The sequence below is a fragment of the Sciurus carolinensis genome, chromosome 18, assembly GCF_902686445.1.
Source record: "Sciurus carolinensis chromosome 18, mSciCar1.2, whole genome shotgun sequence".
In the NCBI taxonomy this organism is placed as follows: domain Eukaryota; kingdom Metazoa; phylum Chordata; class Mammalia; order Rodentia; family Sciuridae; genus Sciurus; species Sciurus carolinensis.
Genome location: NC_062230.1, coordinates 19018533 through 19039172, shown reverse-complemented (window position 1 = coordinate 19039172; position 20640 = coordinate 19018533). Strand labels below are relative to the sequence as shown.

The 20640-nt window shown below is 47.2% G+C and overlaps 2 protein-coding genes across 2 annotated transcripts; one reads left to right on the top strand and one right to left on the bottom strand.

Annotated features, from left to right (window-relative positions):
- Positions 1-2860: 2860 nt before the first annotated feature.
- Kat8 (lysine acetyltransferase 8) lies at positions 2861-15182 on the top strand. Its single transcript, XM_047533101.1, has 11 exons — positions 2861-3090; positions 4470-4544; positions 4622-4797; positions 9652-9705; positions 9804-9968; positions 10727-10816; positions 13800-13940; positions 14039-14132; positions 14220-14370; positions 14551-14705; positions 15015-15182. Exons 1-11 carry the CDS (start codon positions 2880-2882, stop codon positions 15077-15079), a joined length of 1377 nt encoding a protein of 458 aa, XP_047389057.1. The 5' UTR covers positions 2861-2879; the 3' UTR covers positions 15080-15182.
- A 71-nt stretch (positions 15183-15253) lies between these two features.
- On the bottom strand, positions 15254-19748 carry Prss8 (serine protease 8). The gene is made up of 6 exons (XM_047533108.1): positions 19122-19748; positions 18855-18872; positions 17307-17469; positions 16592-16863; positions 16337-16503; positions 15254-16210 (listed from the first exon to the last, which is right to left on the bottom strand). Exons 1-6 carry the CDS (start codon positions 19204-19206, stop codon positions 15887-15889), a joined length of 1029 nt encoding a protein of 342 aa, XP_047389064.1. The 5' UTR covers positions 19207-19748; the 3' UTR covers positions 15254-15886.
- Positions 19749-20640: the final 892 nt, after the last annotated feature.

The window sequence follows — 20640 nt, the reverse complement described above, 5'->3', positions numbered from 1 at the left end:
TTTTTTTTTTTTTTGGGGGTGCTGGGGATCGAACCCAGGGCCTTGTGCTTGCAAGGCAAGCACTCTACCAACTGAGCTATCTCCCCAGCCCCTGTTTTCAGATTTTTCAGGCAAAACTTCAGACAGCTGTCAGTCTTAGGTGCCAGCCTTTGAAAGGACAGTGCAGGTAATCTAGACGTACAGAAACAAAAAGATCTTAACAAAAAAAGGATCTGAGCTGGGTGCAGTGGCACATGTCTGTAATCCCCAGTGACTTGGGGAGGCTGAGGCAAGAGGATCACAAGTTTCAGTCAGTCCTTTTTTTTTTTTTTTTTTTTTTTTTTTAAACCAGGGATTGAAACTAGGGGCACTCAACCCCTGAGCCAAATCCCCAGCCCTTTTTGTTTTTTTATTTTGAGACTAAGTTGTTTAGGTCCTCAATAAGTTGCTAAGGCTGGCTTTGAACTTGCAATCCTCCTGCCTTAGCCTCTTGAGCCACGGAGATTACAGGCATGCACTGGCAAAAGGCCAGTTTTGAGACCCTGTCTCAAAAAATTAAAAGGGCTGGGGATGTAGCTCCATGGTAAAGTGTCCCTGAATTCAATCCCCACTAACAAAACAAAACACACACAAAAAAGATTGCAGCCCTAAACAGCTCTAGAAGAACAGTCCGATTTACATCATTGGTGGCCACTGGACAGGAGGGAGTATGGTGAAAAGGCTGATGCAGTGACTCTGATCAGAGATTTATAAAGCTTAGGCTAATCATTAACTAGAAAGAACATCACCTACAACTGAAGATGTCAGGGAAGTATATTGTTACCCTGGGTAACGATCCTAAAGATGAGCTAGAGTGGGAGAAAGCATTATAATTTAGGTCTTAACCCACCGCCCACCCTTTTTTTTTTTGGTACTGAGGATTGAACCCAGAAGTGCTTTACCACTGAGTCACATCCCCAGGCCTTTTTATTTTGTTATAACTTTATTTTTATGTGGTGTTGAGGATCAAACCCAGTGCTTCACACATGCAAGGCAAGCTCTCTACCACTGAGTCACAAACCCAGCCCTTATTATTTTCAGGCAGGGTCTCGCTAAGTTGCTGAGGCTGGCTTTGAACTTGTGATCCTCCTGCCTCAGCCTTCCGAGTCACTGGGATTACATGTGTGCACCATAGCAACTCCCAACTCCTTCCTGACTTATTTCTTGTGTTTATGCTGCCAGATGCTGAACTCTACTATGCCCCCAACTCCTTCATTTCTCAAAGGCTAAGTTAAAGCCCTTCCCACTGCCATCCTCTATGGACATTATCCAGATATTGCCTTAAACTGTAATCTCTGAGTCCCATCCTCAGGCCCCAAACATTCTATTCTTCTAAGAACTGTTTTGAAGTCCAGTAACCAAATTATATATCAAGGAACTTTCAAAGGATGGCTAAAGGGGATGTTCACTGAGCACCTACTCTGACTAGCACTATGCAGTATCATATGAGCTGCCTCACACAGGCTTAGTCTGCTTGCCTCATAACGGAAGTCATTTGACAGATGATGCTAGTGGTAAAGAACTTTTTTCCTAATAAGCTAGCTGACTGGAAGATGATAGAGATTCCTATTCCTAAAGAACCATCTTGCCAGGAAACCAATGTAGAGGCAGTTCACATAGGAGATGGGTGATCACATACTGGTAGGCACCTTCTCACAGGTGTAGGTTTATGGTCAAATGATTAATCACCTAGTGTTTCTTAGTTTTACAAATCTCAAAGAGATCATTTTCCCCTGCAGGTTATTGTTGTTTATTCGTCTACATGTAGTTCCTATTATACAACGATCAGGCCACATTGGGTAGCCCTCTTGCGAATCACCATTGGGATAATAGAAAAAAAAAAAAAAAAAAAAAAACTTCAGCTAATTATTGTGATAGACGAGGATCATGTGAAGCTAAATAGGCAGTGTGGCACCAGGTCAATGCTTAGCTCCATACACAGAAAAGATGTAATTATGATTTATACAGTCTTATGTCGCTTAACCATACAGATACATAAAGGCATGTATGTATGTGTATATCTCTTTGTGTACACACACAGTTTAAGCTTTGCCGATTCTCAGTGAATCTACGTACTTGTCATATTACTCAGTGTAGGACTGAAACTCAAGATTCTCACTCTGGTGCGGGGGTTAGGCTCCGTGGTACAGCACTCGCCTAGCACACGTGAGGCCCTGGGTTCGATTCTCAGCACTACATAAAAATAAAACAAAGGTATTGTGTCCACCTACATCTAAAATATATATTAAAAAAGAAAAAAAGATTCCTCATTCATTGCCAAGATGCTCTTCATTGTATCCACTGCCCAGTCAGTCCTTTCTTTAGAAAGGCTTTATTTTGAGGCTACTGGCTAACTCTGGACCCAAATGTTCTTTCTCCACCTCAACTGTATCTTTTCCCCACCTTGAACAAGAGAAGCAGTTTCTTCAATCTTCAAATATGAGGTGACCAGTACTAAGCCTGCGCAACTGGGCAGCGCAGGGTGTAGGGGGTGCTATTCAAGACTCAATCCCGAAGTTCCGCAACCGAGGAGACCGCTCTGACCCCACACCATTAGTGAAGCAGTGCCCCTGAAAACACACATTTTGGCAGCCTCAGAGCCTTTTTTAAAAAAATAATAAGCCAAGTCAAAACATTAGAAAATCCTGTCTCCTCACCGAAAATCAGGAACTCAGACCCATCCCCACCGTGAGCTTACGCGTACCACCAGCGCCCGGGAGCCGGCCGCATCAACCAATAAGTTCCTGCCACATCACAGACCCCACACCCACCTCCACACCTGAAGCTCCACCCCCACGCATCGCTGACCCGGAGCTAAAAATGCTATGAGGCGCCAGACTGGTGTCACTTCCGCTACCGCGATGGCGGCACAGGGAGCTGCTGCGGCGGTTGCAGCAGCGACTTCGGGGGTCGTTGGGGAGAGCGAGCCCGGGCCCGGGGAGAATGCGGCGGTCGAGGGGACTGCCCCATCCCCGGGCCGCGTCTCTCCGCCAACGCCGGCGCGCGGCGAGCCAGAAGTCACAGTGGAGATCGGAGAAACGTACCTGTGCCGGCGGCCAGATAGCACCTGGCGTGAGGGCGGGACCCGGGGGCGGAGCTGTAGGGTGGGCGTGGTTTGAGAACTTCCCCTCTGGAAAGCGGAGAGCGGAGGGGGGGGTAACTGTGGGGGCGGGGCGGGAGCTGGGCGGGGCGAGGCTTGAACTGTAGGTAAGAACTCAGTTGCCGGGGCTGAGAAATCTGCCCAGTAATGGAGGCTGTCATCCTCTGGTTACGCGTGTGCCTCCAGGGAAGCCACGAGTAAGACTATTTCGAAGTTCTTAGTGTATACAAAACTCCTGTTCCACTTGCTAAATGTTAGGCTTCATTTTCTTTTCTTTTGAACTCTGCTTACTCATTGGTTTCTTTCCTGTCTTCCCCTATAGTGCCAGCAAAGAGAACCTTCCAGAACACCAAAACAACCTTTTCCTTTATGTTCTATAACATTCTGTCATCTTCAAAATAAACTCCCAACTCATTAGAGTGACATTCATTTATGTGTCCTCTTGGGTTTCTGGCCACCCCAGCAAAGGCCATTGCCAGACCAGAACATGCTATTAGCTCGGAAAACCATATGCCTTTTTAAACACCCTGCTCTCTGTTTGGAATGTCTTCTCTTTCTCCTATTACCTGGCTATCTCTTAGTTATTCTTTTAGCTTGTATCCTTTGTGATGCCATGCTTTACTCCCTTCAGGCAGAATGAGTTGTTCCCATCTGTTATGTTTCTTCAACATTTTTTTCATACTTCAGCCGTGGAATAGGTAACATTATATAGTAATTTTCTGTTTGTGGGCCCCATCAAACTAGGAACTTCTGGAGGGCAAGATGTCTTATGATTCATTGTTGTATCCAGCAACAACATATTGTAGGGCCAAACACAGAGTGGTTGCTTTATTCACTTAATGATATGCTAGGGGGGCACTGTACTAAAAATTTTAGAGGCATTAACTCATCCACTGAGGTAGGCACTATTATTCCTATTTTCCACTTGAAGAAACAGGCTCAGGGAAGTCAAGATAACTTGCTCAGTTACACTTAGCTAGGAAATGGGGAGCAAGAATCATATATAAACTCAGGTTGTCTTAATCTGGTGTCAGCCCCGCATGTCCCCGAAACAAATGAATTATCGAGTGTATATAGTAAGAGTCTGAGCTAAACTCAGTTAAGTATCAGTGCTTATCACTTTTCAAATCTATGGCCCTGAGTAATCCTCATATTTTTTTTTTCTCGTCTGTTAAATAGTAATAACAGCTCCATCCTGGCTCACCTCAGGATTTTGACAGGGTGTAAGTGCAGTGGTGGATGTGGACAGATGAATCTGGAAACTGCTAAAAACCTGAAAACTGCTCCACAGTGTTTTGGATCCCTCTTGTTTTAACCCTTCCTGGTGATCCTAGCCTTTTTTTCTTTACAGATTCTGCAGAAGTGATCCAGTCTCGAGTGAATGACCAGGAGGGCCGAGAGGAATTCTATGTACACTATGTGGGCTGTAAGTGCTTTGGGGTCCCTCGGCTTGGGTGGGAGGAGGGAGTAGCAGGATAGTACCTTCATGGCCCTTCCTAACAGTTAACAGGCGACTGGACGAATGGGTAGATAAGAACCGTCTGGCACTAACCAAGACCGTGAAGGATGCTGTACAGAAGAATTCAGAGAAGTACCTGAGTGAGCTGGCCGAGCAGCCTGAGCGCAAGATAACTCGCAATCAAAAGCGCAAGCATGATGAGATCAACCATGTGCAGAAGGTCCGGGCCCCTCCCATTCCCTAGGACTCAGGAGGCCCAGCTGCCTCTGCCACCTCCCTTGGGCCTCTGGAGTTCCAGTGCCCAAACCACAGCAATTCCCATTTCTTATGTTTTTGTAGTGAGTGTGTCAGGAACTTTACCTGTCTCATTTACTCTTCATAGGTAAGAAAACTGAGGCTCAGAAAGTGAAAGGGCTTGACTCCCGCCTCACAGTAAGGAACTGACACAGTGGGCCTAGAAGTCAGACTTCCTGCTCCCTCTTTCACCTCCTGTGACTGTGTCATATTAGACAAAACAACTTGATGTCTAAAGAGAAGGAAGAGAATGAGTCACATTGAGCACCTGGCTATTGCCCAGCACCATGCTGAATACATGTACAAACTCATCAAATACTTCCTGACAATTCACCACCACATGGATAATTATTTCTTTTTGTATATGAGGAAGCAGGCTCAGAGAGGTTAAGTAACATGCCCAAGGTCACACAGCTAGTAAAAAAAGGGTTGGAATTAGAATAATTATGCCAAACATTATTGTTCTGTGAGCCAAAGTATTAGGTTAAATATTTTAGTACTTGATCTCACTGATGTTTCACATTAGCCGTGTGAGGTAAGCATTATTATTATAGCCAGTTTACAGAAAAGGCTCAGATAAGTTTAGAAACCCTCTTAGAAGTTAGATCTCCCAACTAGATTGTGTGCTTCAGAGCTCAAGCCCTTAATCATGGTTTGATACATACTAGAAACTTAGGTCATTTTCCTCCCAAACCTGGGTTTTTGGGGATTTTTTTTTTTTTCCCACCAAGCTAGACTGTCCCTGGGGATTACTTTCCTTCCACTCTGAGCCTCAGTTTGTTTGTTTGTTTCTTTGTGTGTGTGTAGTACTGGGAATTTAACATGGGACACTTTACCACTGAGCTACATCCCTAGACCTTTTTATTTATTTATTTATTTTTAAGCTAGGGTCTCCCTAAGTTACCCAGGCTGACCTCAAACTTGTGATCCTCCTGCCTCAGCCTCCCAAGTGGTTAGCATTACAGGCATGTGCCTCATTTTCTTGATTTATAAAATGAGTATAGGATTTATCAAGGTATGAACAAGCAACTAATGATTAGTTTCTACCTTCGGTTTCATCTTTCTGAGCACTTATGTGCTTTGCAGTGATGTTTTTCAAACCAGAGGACAGTCTAGTAGATTGTAAACTCAATTTGATAGTTGTGGCTAGCATTAATTTTTTTTTAAATGGAAGAAAGAAGTAAGCTAAGAGAAAATATCATTGCATGTTATTAAGAGTAACTATTGTTTCAATAAGCTTTTGTTTCATGTATATATATACATAAACATGTTAACTGGTTTATAGTGCCAACTACACTTCCCAGTATGAATGTGATGAAATTTAAAATGCCACCAAGCCTGGTGGTGCATGCCTATAATCCCAGCAACTCGGGAGGCTGAGTCTAAGATAAGTTAAAACCAACTTCAGCAATTTAGCAAGGTCCTATGCAACTTGGTGACACTGTGTCTCAAAATAAAAAATAAAAAGGACTGGGGATGTAGCTCAGTAGTTAATCGCCCCTTGGTTCAGTCCCTAATACCTGCTCCCCCTGCCCCCACCAAAAAAAAAAAAAACTGTGAAGTGCCCTAATCTAGAAGATCCCTCTAGGTCTAAGGTAGCACTGTCCAATTGATTTCCTATTGTAGTAGAAATATTCTACAGCTGTGCTTCCTAGTACAGGAGCTACCTTAGCTACATGTGACTATTGAGTCATTGAAATATGTATAGGATGACTAAGAATTGTTTTTTATTTTTTATTTTTTATTTTTTTTGGTGTGTGTTTGTGTGTGTGTGTGTGTGTGTGTGTGGTACTAGGGAATCAAACCCAAGACCTTGTGTGTGTGTGTGTGTGTGGTACTAGGGAATCAAACCCAAAACCTTGCACATGGTAGACCATGTGCACAGAGCTATCTCTCCAGCCTTTCTTATGTTATGTATATGTATTGGGGATTGAACCCAAGGACCTCTACCACTGAACTACACACTTAGCCCTTTTTATTTATTTAATTTTAGTACCAGGGATTGAACCCTGGGATGCTTAACCACTGAGCCACAGCCCCCGCCTTTTTAATTTTTTTAATTTTGAGACAGCATCTTGCTAAGTTGCTGAGGCTGGCTTTGGACTTGCAATCCTCCTGCCTTAACTTCCCTAGTTGCTGGGATTACAGCCTGAATTTAAATATAGATAGTACATGCAGTGGCTAGTGGCTACTCTATTGGACAGCATAGGCCTAAGGTCCTGTTATTTTTGCAACTAATTTGCATTGAAGAAAGATATATCTCTAAGCTGGCAATCATCAGGGTAATAATGGGCCAAGCTATGATGATAAAGAGTAGGTAATAAACCTCAGCAACTTAGTGAGGACCTAAGCAACTTAGCAAGACCTTGTTTCAAAATAAAAAACAAAAAGTGCTGGGGATGTGGTTCAGTGGTTAAGCACCCCTAGGTTCAATCCCCTATGTTCCCCAAAGGGGGAGGGCAACAAAATAATCATCAGGTTAACAATTAGCAAGATTCTTCAGAGCCTTAATGTTTAATTCTAAATAAATTGTAGCATTTAAGAAATATAGTGTTTTTGTAGTTCTTTAATGCTATTTTAGAAGATCGTGCTTTGTGAAAGTCGGGTAAGTGCATTTTAAAGAAACAAGAGGAGGAATGTCTTCCTTCATTTTTGCCGTGGTCAGGCTCAAGATTGGACAGACCAGGGACTTGTACCCAACTCTGCTGAGTGCTAATTCTGTGATCTTGGGCAAGTGACCTTGCCTCTTTGTGCCTCAGTTTCCTCTTCTATACAACAAAGATAGTGAACATTCTTATTTCAAAGCCTCATTGTGTTGGGCTGGGGTTGTAGCTTGGTGATAGAGCTTGCCTCACGTGTGAGGTACTGGGTTTGATTCTCAGCACCACATATAAATGAATGAATGAATAAATAAATAAAAATCCATTGACAACTAAAAAAATATTTTTTAAAAGGCCTCATTGTGAAGATTAAATGAATTAATGTTCATGGAGTACTTGACACTTAGAATGAATAACAGCTAATTAGTCTCCAAGGGCAAGTGACCTCACCTCTCCTTACCTGTTTACAACTCTGTAAAATTGAAAAAAGAATGCTCTATCAAAAGACTGATTGAGTCCATATTGGCAAAATGCTTTGTAGAGGAGCATTCTGGGTAAAACAATGGCTACTTTCGCAGCTGTGGAGCTAGGACTTCATGGGTCTCCATTGTCAGACTGTGCTTGGTTTGTCCTTCAAAGTTCTGGCCTAGGAACAGGATGTGCTGTATGACATGACTTTTAGCCTCTGCTTTCTTTTTACTGGGGGGAGGCTCGGTGGGGGTGGGTTGCTGGGGATTAAACCCTGGGGTGCTTTACTCTACAGAGCTATATCCCCAGCCATTTTTTATTTTGAGACACTCATACTAAATTGCTGATGCTGGTCTCAAACTTGAAATCCTCCTGCTGCAACCTCTAAAGTCATTGGGTTTACAGAGGTACACCACCACACCTGGCTAGTTTTTCCTTTTTTTTTTTTTTTTTTTTTTTTGGTGCTGGGGATCGAACCCAGGGCCTTGTGCTTACAAGGCAAGCACTCTACCGACTGAGCTATCTCCCCAGCCCCTAGTTTTTCCTTTTTGAGGACTTGGAAAACAAGGCAGAAATAGTTAGAGGGGCTTATGTTAACCACTCCTGACCTGGGAAGGAGGAGTGTTAGGATATAGGAAAACTCAAGCTTCCTGGAAGGGGTGGGAAGGGTGTTGGACCTTGAAGGACAAGGAAAAAAGAAAACACTGTAAAAACAACTACACGTGATATCCCACAAAGCCCTGCTCTGTCATGTACTCACCTGACTCAGGCCCTGCCAGGTTGAATAACCACTTTCTGGGCATCTTGAAGATGAGTAAGGGCATCCTCAAGGAAGTAACCGTGTGTGAAAGCATGAAGGCCAGAAAAAGAGGGCTGTTGATAGCTGTAGGTTTGAGGAGACCTGAAATAGTCAAGGAATCCAAGGAGACCTAGTTGATTGTTTAGACCTGAAATGGTGGCAGTGACTATTTGGAGTGGGATAAGGAGGAGAGTTCCAGAGAAGACCAATTCTGAGATGTTAAGGAGGTAGAGTTGCCATCCCTTATTTAGAACTTGACCACTAATTGGATGCCAGACTTAGAGGGAGGGAAGAGTCTTAAGATCAGGCCCAGTTATTGGTCTTGAACAGTTGGGCAAGGATGATTTTCCCAGTGGAAGGGAGATCTAGAAGGAGGAAGACATTTGCTGAGAGGAATATTGAAATTCTTTCTAGGCATATGTGGGGAGGACCTGGGAACAGTGCCATGGACAGGCAGCTACTTGGGTCTAGTATTTAGGAAAGATGTCCAAGAGTATTGAGGAATCTGCAACAGTTCTTTCTTTCTACTTGGAAGATGAAACCTATTATTTAATCTGAATCACAACTTTGGGATAGTTAGGTTGTCCCATTTTACACCTTTCTGTCCTTTCAACCCAAGGACTGAAATCAGGCCTCCTGATCCTGACTAGCCCTGTTCATCTGGCAAAAGTTCCAAACTCAGACATCTGTCATCTGACATTTGTGGGTAGATGGGTAGCTAGGAGAGGAGGAACTTGGACCAGCCAGCTGCAGAACCAAGTAAAACAAATTAGCCATTATTGTGGTTATTATTGTCATTTAGGAGATGGGACTGGAAGACAATAGGGGGACGTATTGTGGCTTCTGGAACAGGAAAGGGACAGCCTGACCACCACTTCTATCCACCTTTGTCCACTTTTCTTTCCTTGCTCAGACTTATGCAGAGATGGACCCTACAACAGCAGCCTTGGAGAAGGAGCATGAGGCGGTAAGCAGGGCCAGAGGTCCTGACTAGGCACTCCCTCCCCTCTGCTTCCTTGACGTTGCTGAACTGGCTAGTGCCCCTATTCACCACTTTCTCTACAGATCACCAAGGTGAAGTATGTGGACAAGATCCACATTGGGAACTACGAAATTGATGCTTGGTACTTCTCGCCATTCCCTGAGGACTACGGGAAACAGCCCAAACTCTGGCTCTGCGAGTACTGCCTCAAGTACATGAAATATGAGAAGAGCTATCGCTTCCACTTGGTGAGGCTGGGCTGCACTGGGTAGAGAGGCAGGTGGGCATCGAGGCTGGGGGCAGTGGACTGAGCCAGGAGCACTAGGGAAGACAGGTCCAGAGGAGTCAAGTACAAGGAGGGGTTGCCTAAAGGTCAAGGGGCTTGGATTCCAGGCCTGGGTTTGCCATCGCTGGCAGTGTGACCTTGGCCAATTTATTGCCTCTCTTTAGAAAGCAATTTCCTTCTCTGTTGAATGTGAACAGAACTATCTCAGATTCTTTGCCCTTTATTATGTTTACCAAGGCCAGCCCAGCACCAGGCTCCTCAGTGTAAAGGAGGAAACAAACAGCGTGAGCAACGGACAGTTAGTGTGTAAACAGGTGGGAAGAAGTGGTTTATGGGGCCTACCAGGAAATGGGGCACTCATCACCAGCATGGTATAGTATTTTCCAGAGCATGAAGTCTGAAGCAAATGTAGGTAGTTTAGGAAAACTTGGATAATGGATGAATGGCTTCTAGAACCAGGCCAACAGAGGCTTGAAAGCAGATATTTGTGTGATACTTGAGCAAGCCGTTAGCCTCTCTTTGCCTCAGTTTCTTCATCTGTAAAATAGGATGTATTTCTAAGGTTGCTGGGGAGAATATAGGTAGAGTATTAAGCCGAGGGTTTACAAATGGGGAAACAAAGTGCAGAGACTTGCTCCAAGCCACACAGTGGTGGGGTGGGAAGCACCTAGCAGAGAACTTATGGGTTTCAAGCCTGTGTTCCTTCATCCCTACCCCCAGGGCCAGTGCCAGTGGCGGCAGCCCCCAGGGAAAGAGATTTATCGCAAGAGCAATATTTCTGTATATGAAGTAGATGGCAAAGACCATAAGGTAAGCTGGTGGTTCAGGTCCAGTGGGGAGGTAGGGGAAGCTTGGGACACCTCCTGGATGATTCTCACTGCCACTTCTAGGTAGGGACCAGCCTTGGGGTGCATGTCCATTGGGAATAGGTCTGTGAAGTCTTACTTGGCCTGTGGTTGGTGTGCAGTAAAACACATTGTCCCCTTGGACCAGATCTCCTTTCTGTCCCTGAGGATTTCTCTTTGATGGGGGTAGTTCAGGTTTGGGTAGTTCTGGAGCCCAGAGTGAAGATTGTCTTGCCTGAGGCTTCTCTTAGACAGCTTTCTGTTTTGGTCTGAAGGAAAGGTGTTTGTTTTTGCCTGGGAGGGGACAGCTTTGTATGAGATTTCCTGCCTGTGAGCTCTGTGGCTAATGTTGGCTGTGTTCCTTGTTCTTGGCAGAATGACTTCAGTGGGACAGGGAGGGGCCTTTAGGGCCTGCTCTGCCATTGTTAAGAATGTGGCCTTGGGGCTGGGGTTGTGGCTTAGTGATGGAGCCCTTGTCTAGCATGTGTAAGGCACTGGCTTTGATTCTGAGTACCACATATAAATAAATAAATAAAGGTCCATTAATAACTTAAAAAAAAAAAAGAAGAAGAAGAAAAAGAACCTAGACTTTGGCAGGGCATAGTGACACACACTTATAATCCTGACTACTCCCAGGGGAGGCTGAGGTAGGAGGATCATAAGTTCAAGGCCAACCTGGGCATCTTAGCAAATCTGTATCTCAAAATAAAGCATATAAAGAGGGCTAGGGTTGTAGCTTAGTTGGTAGAGCACTTGTCTATGTCTAGTGCACATGAGGCACTGGGTTCAATTCTCAGCACCACATAAATAATAAAAAATATTGTGTCCATCTACAACAATAAATTTTTTTTTTTTTTTTTTTAATCATAAAGAACTGAGGATGTTGCCCAGTGATCAGCCTGGAAAAGTCTCTCCAAATGTCCTGGTTTCCTTTGGAAGGGCAGTATAGTGTCAGATGAAGAAGGCAGGCTTTGGAGCAACTCCTGGCTTCAAATTGTCCTGTCACTTCCTGGTTGACCTTAGACAAGTTACTTAACCTTGTTTTGTTCCTGTTTCCTCATCCATAAGACAAGAGTCATAATCATTTGCCTAATCAGCTTGTTGGTGGAATGATTGAGACCACAAATGTCAAGTATGTAGCGCAAACATGGACCTTTATTATTGTTGTTGACCAGCTGGGGAATGCCTACACTGAGCCTGGCCCTGGCCTGCCTTCCTGAGTATTCATGGGTAGAATGACAGAAAGAGCTCCTACTAGAGGTGTGGGGTACTTTCCAACTATACCCTCTGCCAGCTTTGAGGCCTCAGGCAAATGCTTCTCTTCCCAGAGCTTCCCTTTTCTCCTAAGATAAGTGGGACTAGCAAGACTGGGTCACACAATCATTAGGTCAAATGAAAGAGCGGATCTGAAGAGGTGTCATAAACCAGAGAGTCCATAGACCATGCCATGAAGCCAACCTCAAGGTTCCATTGTCCCTCCTGATGGTGGCCTGGGTGGGTCTTTGGGTCTGTGCTAAGGAGATGAGTCAGGCTGAGGAGAGGAGTGTGGACAGTCTGAGCTCAGGCTTTGTAGTCAAGTGTAAGGTCCCTCCACTCAGCTGTCAGTTGCCAGTGTCATGTCTAGCCTTGTGCTAGGTGTTGAGGGCCCAGTTATGAACAAGACAGAACTCACATACCAGGCAAATTCCTGTCCTGGCACTCACTGGCCATGGAACCTTGCGCAAGCCTCAGTTTTCTATTCTGAAACAAGTTAATGTCTATAAAGATTGAACCAGATTATCCATGTAAAACACCTGGCCTATATTTAGCACTCAAAAGTGGTAGCCATGATTAATCCAGCTCTGCCATTAACCTGTTGAGTGCTAGTGACTGACTTTTTCAGCTTCCTTGTCTATCAGAAATTGACTCTAAAGCTCCTTCCTTCTTTTTGTTTTCTTAATTTTTTTTTTTTTTTTTTTTTTTGTACTGGGGATTTAACCATGCAGGGGCACTTTACCCCACTGAGCTACATCCCCAACCTGTTATTTTTTTGAGACAGGTCTCACTAAATTTAGGACCTCGATAAGTAGCTGAAATTGACCTCAAACTTGGGATTCTCCTGCCTTAGCTTCTCAAGTTCCTGGGATTAGAGGCCTGCACCTCTATGCCTGGCCTCTTTCCAGTTCTTTTTCTTTTCAGTACCAGGGATTGAACCCAGGGGCACTTAACGGAGCCACATCCCCAGCCCTTTTTATTTATTATTTTGAGAGAGGGTCTCGCTAAGTTTTTGAGGCTGGCTTTGAACTTGACATCCTTCTGCCTCGGACTCCCAAGTTGCTGGGATTACACCATGTCCAGCTCACCTTCCAGTTCTAAATACTACTTTTCTGGCCTGCTGCACACCTGTAACCCCAGCAACTGGGGAGGCTGAGACAAGAGGATTGCAAATTTGAGTCCAGCCTCACAATTTGGCAAGGCCCTAAGCAATATTGTGAGGCCCTGTCTCAAATAGAAAATAAAAAAAGATCTGGGAATGTAGCTCAGTGGTAAAGCATCCCTGTGTTCTATCCGTAGTCTCCCTCTCCCCACAAAACAAAAACAAACTACTACTTTTCTGGTGAGGAGCCTTCTTTCCACTGGCCTGGCACTGGCTGCTCTTGCTCTTTTTTGTTGTTGTTCTTTGTGGTATTGGGCATTGCACACATGCTAGACAAGCAATCTACCACTGAGCCACATCCCTAGCTCTTTTTATTTTGAGGTAGGGTCTGGCTGAATTGCTCAAGCTGGCCCTGAATCCTCCAGCCTTAGCCTGCCAAATATGAGATTACAGGCATGCACCCCTGCACCTGATACTGGCTTGCTCTTTGGAACCTGGCATGTACAGAACAGCAGGATGGCTCCTCATGCCCATGCTGGGTTTGGGCGTCATACTTGCTCTCTGAACCTGTTTCCCTTCTGCTGCCCCTCAGATTTATTGTCAGAACCTGTGTCTACTGGCCAAACTTTTCCTGGACCACAAGACATTGTACTTCGATGTGGAGCCTTTCGTCTTTTACATCTTGACTGAAGTGGACAGGCAAGGAGCTCACATCGTTGGCTACTTCTCCAAGGTGCTGTATGACTAAGCCCAGGTTGGGGGAGAGTGGGAAGTATAAATTGGAGTAGGGGATAAGCTTCTCCAAAGGTCCTGAGCACCCATTCCCTGCAGGAGAAGGAGTCTCCAGATGGAAACAATGTGGCCTGCATCCTGACCCTGCCCCCCTACCAGCGCCGTGGCTATGGGAAGTTTCTCATTGCTTTCAGTGAGTGACTCCTGTGGTGGTGGGGGGTACAGGGAGGGGTTACCAGGGTGGGCTGGATCCTCAGGATTCTCCTTTTATTGTTGCCAGGTTATGAGCTATCGAAGCTAGAGAGCACAGTAGGGTCCCCAGAGAAGCCGCTGTCCGACCTGGGCAAACTCAGCTATCGCAGCTATTGGTCATGGGTCCTGCTAGAGATCCTGCGAGACTTCCGGGGCACACTGTCCATCAAGGACCTTAGGTGAGAGCCCTGGTCCCCAATCATATCCAGGGCATGCTGTCCATTGAGAACCTTGTGAGCAAGGCATCCTGGCACCCTCAAAGGAAGATCAGCCATAGATCCTGTCTCCTTGTCCCTTTTGCTCTCCTATGCAGACCCCATAAGACTTATCTCCCCATCTTCTCTAATGCCTTTCTGCAGCCAGATGACCAGTATCACCCAGAATGACATCATCAGCACTCTACAGTCCCTCAACATGGTCAAGTACTGGAAAGGCCAGCACGTGATCTGCGTCACACCCAAGCTGGTAGAGGAACATCTCAAAAGTGCCCAGTATAAGAAACCACCCATCACAGGTGTGTAGGTGGGGGCTTCCATGTGTATGTGTGTGTGTGTTTTGTGGGGGTAGGTGTGTAAGGACTACTAGAAACCAATTCCTCCTTTCTGCTGTCACAAGATCCCAAACCAGTCAAACCAGCTTCCAGGACAGAAGCCTGGGGCAGGCTACTCATTCCTGGGTTTCCCTGCCCCCTCCCCAAAACTCAGGCTGCCCTTTTGTTCTCTCCTGGAGGAGGTGAAACCTGGCCTGGGCCCAGAGTGGGAGCAGCCAGGTGTGAGAAGGCCTGGCGCAGAGGCCCTGCTTCTCATGCTTCTTTTCCCCACAGTGGACTCTGTCTGCCTCAAATGGGCCCCCCCAAAGCACAAGCAAGTTAAACTCTCCAAGAAGTAAGCAGCCTGTGCCCCTGCTGCTGGACCTGTGCCTCCTTGCCCCTAGCCTGTAAATATGTATAGACCTGTCTTGTCAATTTTTAATAAAGTAAATTCTGCTGGTGGCTTTGAACTTTGGAAGTGGAAGAGAGGGGCCAAAAGCTGACATTCTTCATTTCACTTCACACACAGCCTGTTGCGCTCAAAACATTTTACTCCTCCTTGCTCCTTTTGTCCCCTATCCCTGATCCCAAAGCCCCAGCCAGTTCCGGTGGGGGCTCAGTCCTCCGGAGTCCAGGAGTCAGAGCTCAGGGGCAGCTTGGTGGCCAGTGGGGCAAGATTGGGGCCTCTCCTGTCTCAGGCAAGCATTCCAGAAGGCAGGAAGACGGCAGAGCAATAGGCTCATCAGGCAGGGCAGGTGGGGCACTGAAGCCTACCCTTCAGCAGCAGTCAGCTGGGCAGCTGCCCAGTCTTCCCAAAACAGTTGGGAGCCAGGGCTTATTTTCATAGCTAAAGGTTCTTCGGTGCTCCATAGGAGCCCAACCAATAAGCTGTAGATAGCAGGTGGAGGTGGCCGGAGGTTTTGGCCAGTACCACAGGCTGTAAAACCTTTGATCATGGGTTTTAGTCCCAAAGGGCAAATCCAGAAGAATGGGCTCAAAGATCAGGATGGTGCCCTGGCTTCAAACAGTCCTGGGAGGAAGGTGTAGCCAAGCCAGATCCCAGGCCCAAAGGTCACAGCGAGACCAGGTTCCCTCCTGTGAATAGGGATATGTCCATGGGTGTACTGTGTCAGTCCTGCAAGCAGTCAGCTTCCAGAGTGGGTAGCTTAGAACTCATTCCAAGAGCAGAAGAGGCCTAGGGTCAGGCCCAGCGGCAGCAGGAGAATGGACCCTACCAATCTCTGTGCTGGGGCTGAATTGAAGGCCAGACTTTGGTTGCAGAGGTTGCCATCGGGCTGGGACTCCTGGATTTGGGGCACCACATGAGGCTGGAGTTCTGGCACATGGTAGTGGATCCAGGAGGCATAGCTAGAAGTCAGAGTGTACACTCCAGGCCTGTTGGGGGCTCCACAGGCATCACCCCAGCTCACAATGCCTGCCAGGTACCAGAGGCCCTCCACAGGGCAGGAGAGTGGCCCTCCAGAGTCACCCTGAGGAAAAACCATACAACAGTTGTCAGAACCAGACTACAGGCCTCCAGTCATCCATGCCAGCCCATCCAAACGTCACCTCCCATGAGGCATTTGTCTCATCTCTTCTGGGACCCCTGCACTTACTTGGCAGGCATCCTTGCCCCCATTCACATAGCCAGCACACAGCATGTCTTGCTGAATAAAGTGGGGCTCCTCAGGCTTGGCATCAATGTTATACAGGCAATTACATGTCTCACGACTGATCAGTGGCACCTCAAGTTGCTGCAGTGGCCTGGGGACCTGGAGACTCACTGTGAGGGCAAAAGATGTTTACCTAGGGCCTCCTACCCTGAGTCAGGCTCCCCTCCATACCTTTAGGCATCTAGTGTCCCACCTTACCTGAGGGAGCCACATGGCCCCATCCAGTGACCGTGCAATGAAGGCCATTAGGAAAGGAGGCATTGGCTGCAGGGAGGCAGATGGGCCGGATATAGCGGGAGAAGGTGATGGGGTGATTGAGGCGGAGGAGTGCAATGTCGCCCTCTGAGCCCTCCTGTTGGTAGCTGGGATGGGAGATGATCTCCTCCACACCGCGGACCTCAGTGTCAGTGCTGTAGGAGTCTAGCTGGTGGGCCCCCAGCTTTACCTCATAATCGTTCTTATAGTGTTCACTGCACACAGAGGGACAAAGGCTGGAACCCTGATCACTGTTTTATAGGATCCTACCCCAGGTTCTGGTCCCAGACAGCACGTTTTTTCGGGGGGTACCTGGTATTGAACTCAGGGATGCTGGACCACTGAGCCACATCCCCAGCCCTATCTTATATTTTATTTAGAGACAGGGTCTCACTGAGTTGCTTAGCACCTCGCTTTTGAACTCGTTATCCTCCTGCCTCAGCCTCCCAAGCCACTGGGATTACAGGCCAAACCGTGCCCAGCTCAGAACTTTTAAGGCCCAGTTTGTCCTATGACCTCCAGCCCTCCTTTCACCTCTGACTGGTCTTTCCAGACTTACTGATACCCAAGTACCCCCACCTCTGACCTGGATTGACCCATTTACTTTGACATTCAGACCACTTTCTACTCCCCACCCTGTCCCTTGCCCAGCTGGTACCTGGGGAAGCAGTGAGCAGCTGATAGCACCCACTGCTCAGACACGAGAGACCCGCCACACACATGGACGCCATCGTAGTTGATGCTGACCTGCCAGGGCCACTGACCAGGGTTTGCACTGCTACCACCTGTGATGCGTGCTTGGACAACTACACCGCAGGGGACTGCCCGGGGAGAAAGGGAAAGGGAGGTCAGGCCCTTCTAGGGCCCCAATGCCAGGTCCTTAGCTCTGTCATCCTGCCATCCTAGGAGATCTGATTTAGAAGTTGGGAAGTGAGCTCATGGTCAGCCATCACTTTGTCTTCATCCGACGTCTCACCAGGTATGGGCACTTCTAATCCTTGCTGTCCACTACCTGTTACCCAATTCAGGTCTTATGGTGACCTTCCTCAAGCTTTCCTGCCTTCCGTTCAGACAACCCCTTAAAAATAGGAAGATCCTCATAAAGCACAAATCTAGCCAGGTCACTTCACTTCCAAAACTTTTTCATGGTTTAAGATATATTCCAGACCCTCATGGCACTACCATCTATTCCAGCCATCTTTCTGGACATTTCTGTCACTTGTTCTCTGGATCTTTGCTGAAACCCCAATAGCTCTCTAAGATGGAGATTATAGCCTCTATCATCTACCCAAACTGGGAAGGCATTCACAGTTGAGAGACTTTCCCCATGCTTGCTCTGCTTGTCTGTGGAGACATTCGAAGGGCAGCCCCTCCATCACCTGTGCTGACTGCCAGCTGAGTTAGGCATTGCCTCTTAGCTCTTAAGCCCCTGCCCAGGCTCACAATCATTCTGGTGTCTATGACTGCTTCAACTATACCAACCTGTGCATTCCCTAGGGACATTTCTGTCCCAAGTACCCAGCACAGTGGATATGGTTGAACAAATGAACAGAACTGGAGTCCCATGTTGTGAATGGCTAGTGTCTGGGAACAGCCCAGCCCTTCCCTAACTGAGGCCCCAATATGGGGTGGAGCCCAACCACCCATTTCAAAGTCACTAGGAGCTGAGAAAACTGCCAGCCAGACTCCGCCTCTGCTCCCTCATAATCATGACAATAGTTACTATTTAGGGAATGTTCCAGAAGTCCCTGATGGGGCTTTCATTTCCTTTATCACCTAGAAAGTTCGCTACAGCCCCAGGAGATGGAGATAGTCAGCTGCATTTTAGAGGTAAAGGAACATGGCCAGTAAATATGAAGCTGGGGCTGAAAACCTGTCTAACTCAAAGCTAGCACGTGTGCCTCCCAAAGACTGGATTTGTGTCCCTCAAAATGACCCTGACATGGGTTTCAGTCGAGTTCTACAACTCAATGGCTGTATGCCCGTGGACAAATCACTGCTTCTCTGTATTTCAGTTTGTTTTGTTTTGTTTTATCCACTAAGCAAAGGCTATAATGCCCCACTCGCAGAGATATTGGGAGATTTAAGATAAGGTGGTGGTGAGTGAGACAATCCAGCAGAGGGTCAGGCCCTCCTCATACCCACCAGGAGAATATGAAGCCATGTCCCCTTCCCTTCCCCTCTTCCATTTCCCAGAAAGCCTCACCTTCAGTTCGGTCAGCCCCTGGAGAGAAAAAGAAAGAGGGAGGGGTAAGCAGGAATCGCATGCACAGATCCAAGACTCATTAGCACCTGCCACTTCTCTGGAGAATTGGCCCCTTCTCTAGGACAGCCTATACCAAAAGGAGGAGGTTGGGCTCCAGGGAGGCCTGGGGATTCTTGAGCCCAGGATAAGGAATGTGCACCTGAGGAGGATCATGTTTGCTCCCTCTTGGGCATGACCCCTTTCCATGCCCCACTCACACGTACTCACCCATCCCTGTTTGTAATAATCCAAGAAAGAGCAGAAAGGCCATAGCTTCCAGCTGCCTAGGTCCCGGGCCTGCCTTCTGGGCCATGGCCCAGGATGACAGCCCCTGGGGGAAACACCAGGCACAAAAAGGAAGGAACCGAGGGCTGGTTTTGGCAGGATCCGGGTGTCAGCTCAGAGGTAAGGAATTCCAGGATCCAAGCTGGGAAGGCAGATCAGGTGTCCAAGGCTGACTTTTGAAGCAGGGAGCAGCCACACGGGGAGTTGCCTGGGATTTCCGCAGCTACCAACGTGGATGTGTCTCTGGCACAGCCTGGTCACGCAGAGACCGCTTCAGAGAGGTGGCTCCTTGGGGCAAGGCACCTGCCTGCTGGCCCCTCCCTTAGTCCCGCCTTCTTGGTTTAGCTCTGCTGGCCTTACATGCGTCAGATGTCTGGAGTCTTTTCAGATCCCTGGGCTGTGTGGGGGTTAGGGTGAGGCTTGCTAACACAAGACAGCCGGAGGCAAGGCTGGCAAACCCAATGGCTGGTCACCTGTCCCCAGGTTTCTCACTCCTTCAGACCAGTTATGCCCCCCAGGGCCTGTTCTGGCCTTTGTTATCGTGGGGCTGTAGCAGCTCCTCCCTCCCTCCTTAGGCCTGGTATTTGAACCTAGGACATGGGTCTGCTCTGGGCCAGGGCCATTCCAGGCCTTTTCTCTAGACCCTGCAGACATTCCGTGGGTGGTGAGCATGACTGGCCTTGCCAATCATCCTACAAGTATTTACTGAGTACCTGCTGTGTGATGAACAAAAATTGGGACTGGCATGAGTACCCAGTAGCTAGAAAGGTCCTTCTGGAAGTGCCTTGAGAACTGAGACCTACAGAGGTTAGGCAAAGTTGTTAACAAGACAAAAATGGGAAAACTTCTCAAGGGGGGCATGCAGGTGGTTGAGGTTCAGGGAAAGAAGACTGGTGTGACTGGAGTGGGGGTCAGGCACATCCTCTGTGAGTGTGAGTCTGTGGCACTTGGAATATAGATTGGACTCAAGCTTGAGGAAAAGCAGACCTTCTCCAGGTGTGGCAGTGCATGCTTATAATCCAGCAACTCAAGAGGCTGAGATAGGAGGACTGCAAGTCCAAGGCCAGCCTCAGCAACTTAGAGAGGTCCTGAGCAATTTAGCGAGATCCTGTCTCAAAATAAAAAATAAAAAGGACTGAAGGAGTGATTCAGTGGTTAAGGGCTCCTTGGTTCAATCCCCAGTACCTAAATAAATAGGGCTAAGGCTGTGTAGCTCAGTGGTGAAGTGCTCCTTGGGTCAATCCACAGTACCAAAAGAAAAACAGACCCTTACTTCCCAGCCCTCTTTCCAAAAGACTGGATGCCCAGGGTGGAGGTCAGAGAATTCCTGCAGTGGGTGAATGGGAGAGGGCTGGATTGGGAAGGGGTCAAAACTGGGGAGGAGAGGGTAAGACACTGGAGTTGTGGGTGGCTTTAAATAGAGAATGGGCATGTTCAGTGTTTCTGGGGGTGGCATGTAGGT